The sequence below is a fragment of the Labrus bergylta genome, chromosome 15 (genome assembly GCF_963930695.1).
Source record: "Labrus bergylta chromosome 15, fLabBer1.1, whole genome shotgun sequence".
Classification (NCBI taxonomy): domain Eukaryota; kingdom Metazoa; phylum Chordata; class Actinopteri; order Labriformes; family Labridae; genus Labrus; species Labrus bergylta.
The window spans coordinates 8,102,665-8,115,592 of NC_089209.1; the positions used below are offsets into that span (position 1 = coordinate 8,102,665).

Genomic DNA, 12,928 nt, shown 5'->3' on the forward strand with positions numbered 1-12,928 from the left:
TTGAATATTATTGTTTTTTGATGATGTCCTCCTGCAGTTCTAATCACATTTTAATACTTTAGAATTATTAAATACAATTAAAGAGCTGATGGGAAATCAGCCAGGCTTGTAATTTTTGTGATTACTAGGGGAAAATAAACAGAATAAACAGTTTTAATATCGTAAAAGATTATTTGTGGTCTAAATGTAGTGACAAAAAAAATAGATTTAGCCCATAATGTATTCATTGTTGGTGCTTGATCTGTTTCTTGCTGCTCTGACCTCTTGGTAGATATTTATTCGAAGCGATCAAAAGACTTTCTTGCAGCTACACTTGATCACAATCCAAAAGGAAATGCTCATGACCAAGCAAAGGAAGACCAAGAGCTACAGCTACTGTAGCTGACTCTGTCCATGAGGTCGCTGTCCATGGTCCTGAATCTCTGCACGCCTGCAGCATGGCTGTTGTACACTCTCCCTGCATACATATGAGTCAACTGGTTCATGCTTGAACATAATCCATTTCACTGGAAAATACAGATACAAAACATCTGCTAAAGGCTTTACACCCAAAAAGAGGCTCAACTGATTGATAATTTATGTGTTATATTCATACTCCCTAGTCCAGTCACATGTGATACAAATCACGTCTACACAGTATCCAGTAATAAATTAATACACAACACGACTATATTATACACTTCCCCCCTGCTCTCAGTCTCAGAGGAAATGTTGAGCAGAATTACTTTTTTCTCTTCTGAAATAAAAGCAGTTGACTGATAATACTCTTTCTTGGTAAAAAGCTGCAGTGCAGATACTGTATGTTGTATTTATTATTAAGTGTTTCCATCCACAGCGGCTCTCGTGGTGTGAAAAACAAACTGATTGAATACATTCTCGAGTTATTGTGGAAACTGTGAGCAGCAGACTGCTGCTGTTGTTGATGCAATTTTTGCCTCAGCGCACCTTTCAGTTCTTATTTATCTCAGACTATCACAGAGAAGTTGGTGAGCTTTGTTGATTTTGATCAAAACAGATGTTGCCTCTAAACCATTTTTTGGTACTTTTGTCTCACAATTATCCATCGGACAGAAGAAAGTTTGATCCCATTGAACAAAGGCTTAAGATTTCACTTTATCTGTTTACTTTTGATCAGTTTTTTCCTCAGCAGCTTCTGTCCTCTGTCCCTGTGTCTGTGTGTCAGTCTGATAAGCTACACAGAGCAGTTCATGGAGTACGACCCATTTGTGACAGCAATGGAACCTTCCAACCCATGGACCAGTGATGATCCATCCCTCTGGGATCTGGAGACCAGGTACAAAACTAGAGACCCGCGCAGTTTCTCTTCCACAGCCAGTGAATATCTCCTTCCATTTTAAAGTTCAACATACAAGCTCTGTGAACAAGTCAACCTAAAAAAACAAATGTTTAGCAATGTGATACAGAGTGACTGTTTTCTACTCTGCTGTTTTTTGACTTACAAGTTTGTGTTACAACTTCCAGACCAGAATTCCTTCCATGGTTTTAATGTTTGCCACCACTGACAAAGACTTCGGTATCACGGCTCATTTTGTTATCGATGCATGCACTGGGAAAATTAAAAACCTTTTTTTTCACTTGGGACAAAATACTTGAGCGATACTTGAATATTTATATTTATTTTCTAGGCATTGAGATTATGTGTAATTGTAAACATTTTTACAAATGATATCTCCTCCTTTTGGTGTGTCATGGGTAGGAAATCAAAGTTTCTGGTGAGCATGAGAAAGTTTCTGGAGAAACATTTGTGAGAGCATGTCAAAGTTTTCATGCTCAAGAGAAGATACTACCTGTGCATGTTCTCAAGCACGTGCGTACACACAAGATGGTTTCTGGTGTGCACATGACACTTTATTTTTCTGCCAATGTTCCCATAGGGGCCCATCGTAGATTCTGATTTATTTCCTTTCTGACATTCCAACAGCTCTGACCTTTTTGGGTAAATGTACTGTCTTAACAGATTCAAAAGTTTTAGGGATTACTGGTGTACATGTGAACAAGTTGCATGAAGGCTATTGAGATATAAACCTGATACTGAACTGTCAGTGATCAAGTTGCATCGTGGGTAATTATAGGTAGGTTCAGACAAAGAAGAAGAATGGATGGGGCATGATAAAAACAATATTGCTCCCTCTTCTACTAGGATTTCAAGCCTGTTCTTTTTCATGTCCATACTTCGCCTGCTAGCTTTATCATCAGAGTTTATTTTTAAACTAGAACAGAGGAGAATGATGAAATAAGCGCTGCATGCCACCGAGAGAGGAAAAATCTTTCAAGCCAATAACGTTTGTAGAATCAATAGTGATTTAACAGCAGTACTGAATCCAACACTGGATATTTGCGGGTAATTACTTTGAGTGATGGGCCATTTTCTGAAGCAGTGAAGGAAATTCAGAGGTCACTCAGTTTACACGATCAATCCAAAGCAAATAATCCCCCTCAGTTTATGTGTTACAATCAAATATTAGACAATCTCAAATTTCCGATGGTCCATTAAAGCTTAATATGTGAAATGAAGGTAATTACCGAAAGTGTTACAGAGAGTGGTCAAAGCTCTCAACACACTGCATTGCTCTCTTCATCCTGTCCCCCCTGAGTGATACAGGAAATAATCACAGTAGATGTATAATGATTGGGTCTAATGTAGCGATGTAAATCAGATGAATTGATTGATTGCAGGATTCAAGAGAATGCATTCACAGTGGGGATTAAAGGGATTGGATTTTAGATGAACGTTGACATCAAAATCAGCCCGTTTGGATGTTACACAGACCGATCCAAATGTGTGTTTGAATGTTTTGTCCCCTCATCTGTATTCATCCGTCAGCCCCCTCCACACTGGTCATTCCTCCATCATTTCCCTGTATTTGAATCTTTTCTTATTCCTTTTGAATCCTGACCTCCCTATAGAAGCTTCAGATAGATGTTCACACTGCCTCTCTCTCTCTCTTCGTCTTCTCCCATCTCTCCCAGTAAGGAGCCCAGTCAGCAGCGGGTGAAGAAGTGGGGTTTCTCTCTGGACGAGGCTTTGAAGGACCCGGCAGGACAGGATCTCTTCCTCAAGTTCCTCGAGTCAGAGTTCAGCTCAGAAAACTTGCGGTGAGCACAACACACATCGAAGCGTTGGTTAATTTAACACTTTTTGGCTTTGAATTAATAAATAAAAGTGGGATGGCTGAAGGAAAGGTTCTTGTGCGTCACAGAAATAATGCAACTTGCTGACATGTGGTTAAAAGTGAAGAGCGGCAATTTCTGTGCGTTTCTGACAACGTGAGGAGTGTCAGTTATTCAGAAAGCTTTCACTGCTCTGGAAATAGAAAGCACAAATTGCTCTCTGGCATGCCGATTGTTCAAACCCACCATTTCAGCCCACTTACACTCTGTAAACATGGGAAGAAACAAATCACGAGAGAAAGATTCTCCGTTTGAAGATCTGCACTGAGAACACAACACGGAAAAAATCACCTCTGACAGAAATCCAGCATAAATACAAAACAGGAAGGAAAAAAAGGATCCGACTGAGCTGCATCATTATAATCGAACATAATTACTTATGTATATAACTGTTACTTGATCCTAAGAAATATTTAACCCCAAAGAACATCATTGTGGGCTACATGGTGGAAGCATTAGACAAAAGTAGTTTGCGTGTTCATAGCGGATAAAATACATTTTTTTTTTAAAAGAAATGTAGTTTAAACAACTAATAAATGTAGTTTTTGTTGGTTTGTCGCTATCGCTACATTGGGGTGGTCTAGTTGTAGACAAAAACTATGGTTGAAGCTCATAAGCAACATGTGAGTAAATATATTATACGCTTCAGGAAACAACAAGTCACATTCAGTGTTAGCTGTTGCTAGGCACACAGCTATGAGGGCATTTTAAGAGGAGAGAGAGAGAGCGAGAGAGAGAGAGAGAGAGTGGAGAAAGACATGCGGGAAAGGAGCCACAGGTCATATGAACCTGGGCCGCCCGCCTAGAGAACCACAGCCTCCGGACGCACACACTCACCACTAGGCTACTGATGCCCAAGAGTTCCGATCTCAATTACATTACATTACATTCCTACGATCATGAAAACGAGATCATCGAGATTAAACGATCAATGTGCTGACTGTTGCGCTCGTTTTGACTAATACTTTGTCACGTGTGGTGAATGTTTCAAAGAGTACATCACCACGACCATAAGTACAGTTATTTTACTTGTATTTATCTATTTATTTATCTCATATATTATTATATATGTATTGCTTGTTCTTCAAAGTGTTCAGAATTCTAAAGTGTAACAAAGTGTGTCAGTTTGATAAATGCTCCAGATGTTGTAAAATCAACGAGTAATCATGTTTAGTAATTGTGATCTCATTATCCATCAAAGTCGAGCAGCCCAAGTAGCTGCAGTCATAAAATTAAATTAAACAATAAACAAAGTAAAGTTAAATAAAACTGCTCTGGACTTCGTCTCAGATTTGACCTGGAGTCATCCGTCCATACAGCCTTCAGTAAGAGTTTTTTTTTTTTTTGTACAGCTGAAAATCATTTCCTCCATGTGAGATACAATCCCAACACAACACATGGACTATACACTCCCACACAATGATTCACATCCAGGCCCCAAGCGTCCAAAGACAAGACACAGCTAGCCAACAGTAACATTACAGCTAATCGCTCATATGATTTATATGAATGAACAGTGGGAGCAGTCAGAGCCAGCACGTCTGTTGTCTTGATATTAAATGAGGCTGTTTATTTCACAGAATTACTTATTGATTCACAGAACAAGTATTGAATTCATCCTTCATTTGGACACTGTATCAGGTTTAGACCGTAACGCAGCAGAAGCAGCATTAAGTAGATGTGTTTGTGAAAGTGTGCGAGGAAGAGTGAGCGTCTCCCGAAGCTAAAGAGGAGCAGAGTAAGGAATCATAGAGTGTGGGAATAAACTGTGAGAGGAAGCATGGAGGTTGTTGATACCGCTGAGATACAGAGAGCGCACACACACACACACACATACACACATACAGTATGAGAGCGAGAGAGAGAGAGAGAGAGCACACACCCTTATCTTCACTCACCTCTGGGACGACTGTACTCTCACCCGTCTCTCTCTGCTGCTTCCTCTTGTTTCCCTTTTTGGACTTTTAATTGCGTTTGCTTTTATGAGGGAGCTTTGGGGGGAGAGCGTCAGAGAGTGAGAATAAGATAGATAAACAGTGAGAGAGAGAGAGAGAGAGAGAGAAGAAGAAGACCCCAGAGGTGTTCCTCTGTGTTGCTGAAACAGATCAATATAGATACAAACTATAATTGAAGGCAGTCAGCCTGTGGCTCTCTGCTGCCTCTGGTGGTTGTTAGCACAGATCATGACCTGCCTCACTGCACAGCTACTATCGTATATTAAGTTATTATTTACCGTCAAAGGCCACAGTGAACGATCTTAAAAAAAATGTATTTGGTATTGGTAATTCTTTTCATCAATTTATTTTATATTTAGTTTTTTCTACTGCCGCATGTTGTTTCAGATGTCTTGCTGTAAGCCATGTAACATCTTATGCATGTTTTTAAACACAGCCTTATCTGCCTTTTTGCCTTTAGGAAATCCTAGAAACACAATAGTTTCTTGGTCCCTGCAGACTAAACTGTGTGTGTTATTCTGCTAAAATTAAGCATCCAAGTACTTCCTATACAATCACACTTTAATTTCATGTGCATCCAAATTCACTTAAGATAATATAAAGTCAATTATTTGGGTTTTTCAAAGGATTTACATGTTTTTAAGACACTGTCAATGATTATTATTGGAGCATAAGCTTTCTGCACACACATACCAAAACACTTCACACCCCCTCTTGGTTTTGTAAAGAACAGAACTTATACCTCCTATACTCCTATACCTTATTCTCAGAGTTGCATTTACTCACCCAAAAAATATATATTATTGATTTTTGTTTCCTGAGAGAAACGTAACTATCTGGATAAATACCAGAGACAAATTCATTCTGTGCGTGTAAATTGTAAAACATGACATTCATGTTGTTTTGACAATCCTAGCGTTAGGATTTATTGAGGGTGAACTTGGTTTGTGTTCCAGGTTCTGGTTGGCGGTGCAGGACCTGAAGAGGATGCCTCAGCAGGACGTGGCTCAGAGGGCGCAGGACATTTGGACGGAGTTCCTGGCAGAGGGAGCACCCAGCTCCATCAACCTGGACTCCCATAGCTACGAACGCACGAGCCAGAACCTGAAAGACCCCGGACGATACAGTTATGAGGACGCACAGGTGAGAACATGAGAGTTTATTGTAGTGGGGGTTTGGTGCTATTTGGTTTGGGCACAGACCTCAGTAAACTGTTAACAGTTATTCAAGGAAAGAGTGACTAAACCCATGTCGACCCTCATGAACGCCCTCATCCATATACATAAAGATAAGATGTACAATATCTACAGCTGACTCAAATGAATAGATTACATTCAAAAGATAATCCATGTACTTAAAATGCAACGCAGGGACTCTCTTGACAATACACAACCTGTCAGCTAAAGGTTAAACTGTCAGACTAAAGTGAAATTCAATAACACTCATAAATAAATAACACTCCTACTGCCTTTTAATATACAGCTTACACGGGCTCTAGAGTGAGCCTCTGCACACCTCATACCAGCCTATCACATTATAGTGTTACACTTATTTAAAATGTGTGAGAAAGAAGGCGGAGAAGATTAGTTCAAAGAGGTAAAGAAAGTGAGATACAACCATCTGACCTCACTCCAATGAGAATCAGTTTCGTCCTTTGTGGGATAATGAGTAATGACTAGTTGGCTATCTACCCACTTTACTGTCCTCACCTCATACCCATCCATCCATCCATCTCTCCATACTCATCCCTGAGGGCCGTGCTGCAGGTGGATGGAGTGTATATCCAAGCTTACAACGAGCAAAAAGGCGGCGAGTTACTCGTGCAATCTGCATACAAAATACAAACATCATTTTAGCTAACAGTCTGTTTTTGTTACCATGAAACTGCACGGTACAATTAAAGTAAGCTAACTTCTCTGTGTAATCAAACATGTGTGTAGTCAGGGAAAGAACAGAAGATCACAAACCAAAAGTAGCTTCCTCTATCTAACATACTTTTTACACTGAGGTTTCTCAAAGAACTTTTAATAATGCACACATTTATACAAGAAAAGAGAGTCATTTTTATGATTAAAAAAAAAAATGTCTTCTTCTTTTTCCAAACCAAACCCTGAGGGACAGACGATGTGAGGGCCAAAGAGAAGTCTTCTTTTGGTTTGATAGAGTGGTGTTTATTTTACCTTTAATCTAATTGGCTGCTAGCTGTAGTACACACTTGGCTTATAGGCTTTAAGTGGCATCAAAATGATCTTCTAACTCTCAAAACTAACATACATCCTCCCCAAAATGTGAAACTTGCCCTTTCTAGTTATTTGTCGTTTTCAGCTTTTTTTTTTCCTGCACATTTTTCCCGGTGAACTTCATATCAGTCTAAGATCAGTGTTTAGGAATGAGTGTGTACAACAAAGCTAATCACACTCAGCTTCTCTCACCCTGCAGGTATTTATTCATAACTCTGCAGGTCATCAGAAATGTCATCCCACCCTGTTTTCTGCCCCATCTGTCTCTCTTACACGCTTCACCAATATCAACTAATGGGTTTATAAGGTGGAGGGATGTCTAGAGAATGTGCCCCCCCCCTCAGGGAGATAGATAAGGCTGCTGGTAAGAAGCATGGAGGGTTGGATGGTGTCTGTCAGATATTCTCTGTTGCAGCAACCTTAAAAAAGGAGCGGTGAGAAGAAGAGATTGCCTCTGTCAGTGCTACAAACATCTTCCTCCCTCAGAGACTGCCATGCTTAGTTTACCCCGACTGAATTTGCAAGTTTTGTACATCATTAGCACAGAACCATGTTTAAATAGAGATAAATGACTCTCCTCCTCCTTCCGGCGTCAACATTTAGACCCATGAGTCTGCTCTTTTTTTTATTTCTTCTTCAGGACCACATCTACAAGCTGATGAAAAGTGACAGCTACGCTCGCTTCCTGCGCTCCAACATCTACCAAGACCTGCTGATGGCCAGGAAGAAAGTAAGTGTGTGTCTTTGTTTGTGATCAACCCTAGACCTAAACAGATGTGTTCATATTTTATAGATATGTATTTATATCGTATAAAATAAATGTAGGGTTGCACTTATATGTTACAAGAACAGCAAAAAAGGAACAAACTCGACAGTAAAACACAGTTTCAGGTGCTCGACTGCAACAAGACTAAAAGGAGACAGAAAAGTCAGCACACTGTGTGTCCTTTAAGTTTCCTTTATCTAGGTAAGAGCACATGCCGATGAAGGCCTAGTGCTGAAACGCGCCCGTTGTTGTTTTGCTGCTCTTACCCAGATAAAGGAAACTTGAAGGTCATATAGTGCGCTGACTTTTCTGTCTCTTTTTTTGCGCTTACATGTTGACAACAAAGAAACAAAAGTGTATTAGTTATTCGATTTTTAAAAAATCACTTATTTAGATTAGACACTAACTCAGATGAAATAGAAGCAATGGACTTCATACAGGAACAAGAAGTGGGCGTGGTCAATATGATGTCACTCATTGGTTGGTTGACTACAGATTTGAAGCCTCAAGATTTAGTATTTTGTCCTTTGCCATCTTTGGTTTTTCCAATTAGAAGTGACCATATGGGGCAAAAGGGTGGATATGCATGCTGGTTGTCTCCATCCTGATGACTACCTGTGTCTGCTAACCTGTCAACCACAGGTAGCCAAGTACTCAAGAAACCCTGTTTGATCAAAGATTTTAATCTAAGTGGGACCATCATTACATGTAAATGAACATCATGAAGACTGCAGTCGTAAAACTTGAAATTACGACCTCAGAGGAAGGGTTGTTTTCCACTCTGGTTTCATACATCAGACTTCATTTTGCACACAGTGCAGTCGCCCTCTGCTGGCCATTAGATAGAATGTAGAGTAAAGGCTGTGGCAGGAAAATGGATAACAAAGATAATCAAAGGTGAGTGTTGTGCACAGCAGTTATGACTTATGCATAAAATTAAACTGTTCTGGTGGCTGCTTAAAAGCATTCAAAATGTGAAGATACAGTGTGATGTTTTTTTTAACAGTAGTCTTGAAAAATCATGGTTGTAATCAGTAACATGACGTGAGCTTTAATGTGCACAGTTTGCGTGACAGATGCATCAGCTTTGAACACTGACATGTTGAACTTCTGCCCCATTATACTGTTTTTCACTTCTGTCTTTGACTCTCCAGCCTGAAACGGAGCAGGGCAGACGCACCTCCCTGGAGAAGTTCACTCGCAGTGTGGTGAGTGTCCCCGTTTCTCGGCTTTTAACTCTGCATTCATTAAAGTATAAGGAGGTTTTGGTGCACATCACCACTGTTTCATATCCCAGCAGAGAGGAAGACACATTACAGCATCTCTACTTTTACTGAGCAAAACTGGAGCGACGTAGGAGAAACTGTAACAACAACTTAGTCCCTCTTTTTTGTCTTTTTGCTTTGTTATAATCATTAAAGCTACAAGATCAATTTGTTCTTGCAAAGGTTTAATTCTAACCATCGCTTGTGCTGGGTAATTTAAACATTTTATTGAGATCCAAGCATTCATATGTATTGCTGTTGCACTTTGTCTCATTCCCTGAGGATACACTTCCCTTTTTTCTTATTGAACCCCCTAAAAATAGAGTAGTGATTAGTTTATCAAGGGGAACAAGCTGTTTATTGCTGTAATTAATCTTTCCAGCTTATTGATCATGAATAGCTTGGAGGAGTATTGAACTGGAGGGCTTTACAATGTTTAATAGATGTAAAATAAGGAGATCAAGGTTTCTGTGTGACCATGAATCAAAACAAATGTTTCGTAAGTCTCACTGGACTTGACTAGACTCGGGTCCACAATTGCACTTTACTCGTTGTATCAATGCTCTGTTTATTGAATTAAAGACAGCCATATATCAATAATGCTGACTTCACTTTTATAGCACTTGTAAAACATTGTTTTCCTCTGGCAGGCTGTCCCAGAGTCACCTTTAGTCTGTGGAGTTGACAAAGGTGTCTTAAAGTGTATCTCCTAAACAGTTGAAAGGCTGGTAATATAGCCAGTGGATAGACCTCTCCATGCCTTAAAATAAATCATTTAAGAACTAAAAAAAAATTAATTCTATTTGAAAATGTAGCTGTGCTTAAGACAGGGAAGATTTGCTCTCTACATTAAGTGCACGGTAAAATTCTCGCCGTAGCATTGTAGACAAGTTAGAGACATGTGGAAGACTTTTGTCTGAGTCGAGTGAACAGGGACTTTTAAACTGGATCAAATAAAAGCAGAATTCAAATCAATAAGAAGAACGTGGAGTTACAATCCCGGGGGGTTTTCTGCACTGCAGTTGACTTGCATGGTATTGTTCTTGGAGATACCTTAACCCTAACCCGAGAGGGTGCTGACCATGTCAGTTCATGGTCAGGTTACTATCAAAAATAAGTCCTACATTTCTGGCAGATGGCACCACGTTAATGTGTACTAACTATCTGTCACCACTTTGATAGATTTGTTTGCTCGGACGAATCATTCTTCTCCTTTGTGTTCCCTCTAACACTGATCATTCACAATCCTCAACAGAGGTTCAATATGAAGATACATTGTTTGCAAAACTGTTTGTGAATGCATTAATCAATCCCCAATGAGTGAAACAAAAAGATGCACTGATGCGTACACAGATCTGCAAAAAATGAAGAGCAATTTGTAGAGGTGTACAGACTTTTTGGTGAGCATTTGTGAATCATTGTATGGATCTGTCAATCTGTATATGCATTCTTTGGATCTACAGTATTTATGCATTTATATATTGATAGATACTTTATGGATCTCTTGGGAAATTCAGGGGAAATTCTCTCTGCTTCCTCTCAGGGAAAGTCACTGACGGGCAAAAGGCTGACGGGGCTCATGCAGTCGTCCTGACAAGGCCTGGATCCAGAGTAGGAGGAACCATACCCCCGCCCCCCCCCGCCCCCCTCCCCAGGAGCAGAAGAAAAGTGACCCTGGGGTGTTTTGGGAGTGGCTGTGGGAGGCGGGTGATAGGACTGTTGGGATTGGGCCGCCACCACGTTTGAAAATCAACCTCAGATCAGTTTGAGAGGTCGGACATCATGCAATAAGTCACCACATCTGACACCAGGACAAAGCTGTCACCGTGTAGAGGACAACCTATGTAAACGCCTGTAACATGCCGGCCTTTGTTTTTCTCTGTTTTTCTCTACTATCTCCACTCACGTTGTTCTGGTAGCTGAAGAGGCTACCGCTTTACCTTCTGTGATATAAACATGGAATGCTTGAATGCTGTCAAAATGAGACTTAGATTATCGCTGTAGCTATAGCCGTTTTATCTCACCGCACTCACCTGGACGAGGAGGGTTCACGGTAAACATCTGCACTTTTCATTTTTCCGAACTTGAATCTTCACACTGATGGCGGTCAGACTTCCTGCTTTAACGGTGGAACAGGTGGACTAGTACAACAACTTTTTAGGAAAAGAGCTTTTTTTTTTTTTTCTTTTTCGATCAATCTGTTTATGTTGGAAGACACAAGATGAACAACCTCTGTGTGTCCTGAAGTGGTTTGAGTAGTTACAATGTGTGTTTACATTTCATGCAACTATTCCAGTGTTTAGCTGGTTGAAAACAAAACTAAAAGAATACTGATGCCTCCATATAAACTACAAAAGCAAAAGAGACCATGAGAATCAAGATTATTTCTACATCGTTATTCTTCATGCCTCTAGCTGCTGCAACCAGGTACAGTAGGTGTCCTATAAGGCGATAAAACAGCAACCCTCGACCCTCCCCCCCAAAAAACAAAACAAAAACGCTGTTACATTTTCCATGACAAAGACTCATGGGGAATTGTTTGTTTTTATATTCATCACAGGCTCATTAAAGCTGCAGATGACAACTTTAACATGTCCTGATACAGGGGGCTGTTCTTTAAATATGCAGAACAGGAACAGATCCATTTTTTAAACTTCTTGTAGCAACATCTGTTTGTAGAGTTGTTTTTCTTTTTCCCCCCTAAAGCACCGTCAGCAAAATCATCGTCAGAAATACTGAAGAATAAGAATAACTGGTTGCAGCACGGACCAAATCTGTACTTTGCTTTCCATTATCTAATATCCTCGATTAACACTGCCAATGTAATGATTTGTATCTACTGCATGGACAGACAGAGGTGTGGTCTTGTCGTCGTACACAAGGTAAGGACAGGTTGATCATTTTACAAGGTGTATGACTTTAAATGAGAGTCGGTCTGTTGTTAGGCTTTATTCTATTCTTCTAAACATTCCACGTCAGGCGGCCCCCCCGGGCTGCTCTCGGACCATTCTTCACCTTATGTAAAGAGGAACACAATAATAAAAGAGGAATGCACAACAAAGACGTGGGGTGGGGGGGGGGACGTGTCCCATCATTTCATGTTTGTTCATTCATCCCTCCTCTGGGGGATTTTTGATTCTAGATAATGGAACCAAACACCGGCTCCATCTAACAGGTATGTCTTTGCTTTTATAGTCACATATCGCCCCCTGGTGGATCCGTAATGTAAGTGCTGGTAAATGTAAAAGGATGCAGTATAGAAGAGAAATGTTGAATAAAGTCAGGATGGTGACAAATGATTAATTATTAAATGAACTGTGATAGCACCTGTAGTCATTAGCAACTTAAATATGTAGTAATAGGTCACAAAAATAAAGCTAATAGTCATTCACAGTTACTTTCTTTTGACATCAATAGGTAGATGCTCTCTCTCTGTTGTAGAGTCTGTTAAGTGTAAGAGCACCACCTGGTGGAGAGTCAGTAAAAAGCAACCTAAAGGTTCTTCATCTG

The 12,928-nt window shown here is 40.1% G+C and overlaps 1 protein-coding gene across 3 annotated transcripts in view; it reads left to right on the forward strand.

The window, feature by feature from the left end:
* The window catches only part of rgs6 (regulator of G protein signaling 6), an 89,836-nt gene extending 77,046 nt beyond the window's left edge, over window positions 1-12,790 (forward strand). For 2 of the 3 annotated variants that reach the window (XM_065964200.1, XM_065964201.1), the window contains exons 13-18: window positions 1,136-1,294; window positions 2,992-3,117; window positions 6,104-6,290; window positions 8,028-8,117; window positions 9,308-9,361; window positions 10,962-12,790. In XM_065964200.1, coding sequence (XP_065820272.1) covers window positions 1,136-1,294; window positions 2,992-3,117; window positions 6,104-6,290; window positions 8,028-8,117; window positions 9,308-9,361; window positions 10,962-11,012 — 667 coding nt within the window. In that variant the 3' untranslated portion in view covers window positions 11,013-12,790. The remainder of the gene's footprint in view (window positions 1-1,135; window positions 1,295-2,991; window positions 3,118-6,103; window positions 6,291-8,027; window positions 8,118-9,307; window positions 9,362-10,961) is intronic. The other variant, XM_020628427.2, reaches the window with a different exon arrangement.
* The last annotated feature ends 138 nt before the right edge of the window (window positions 12,791-12,928 follow it).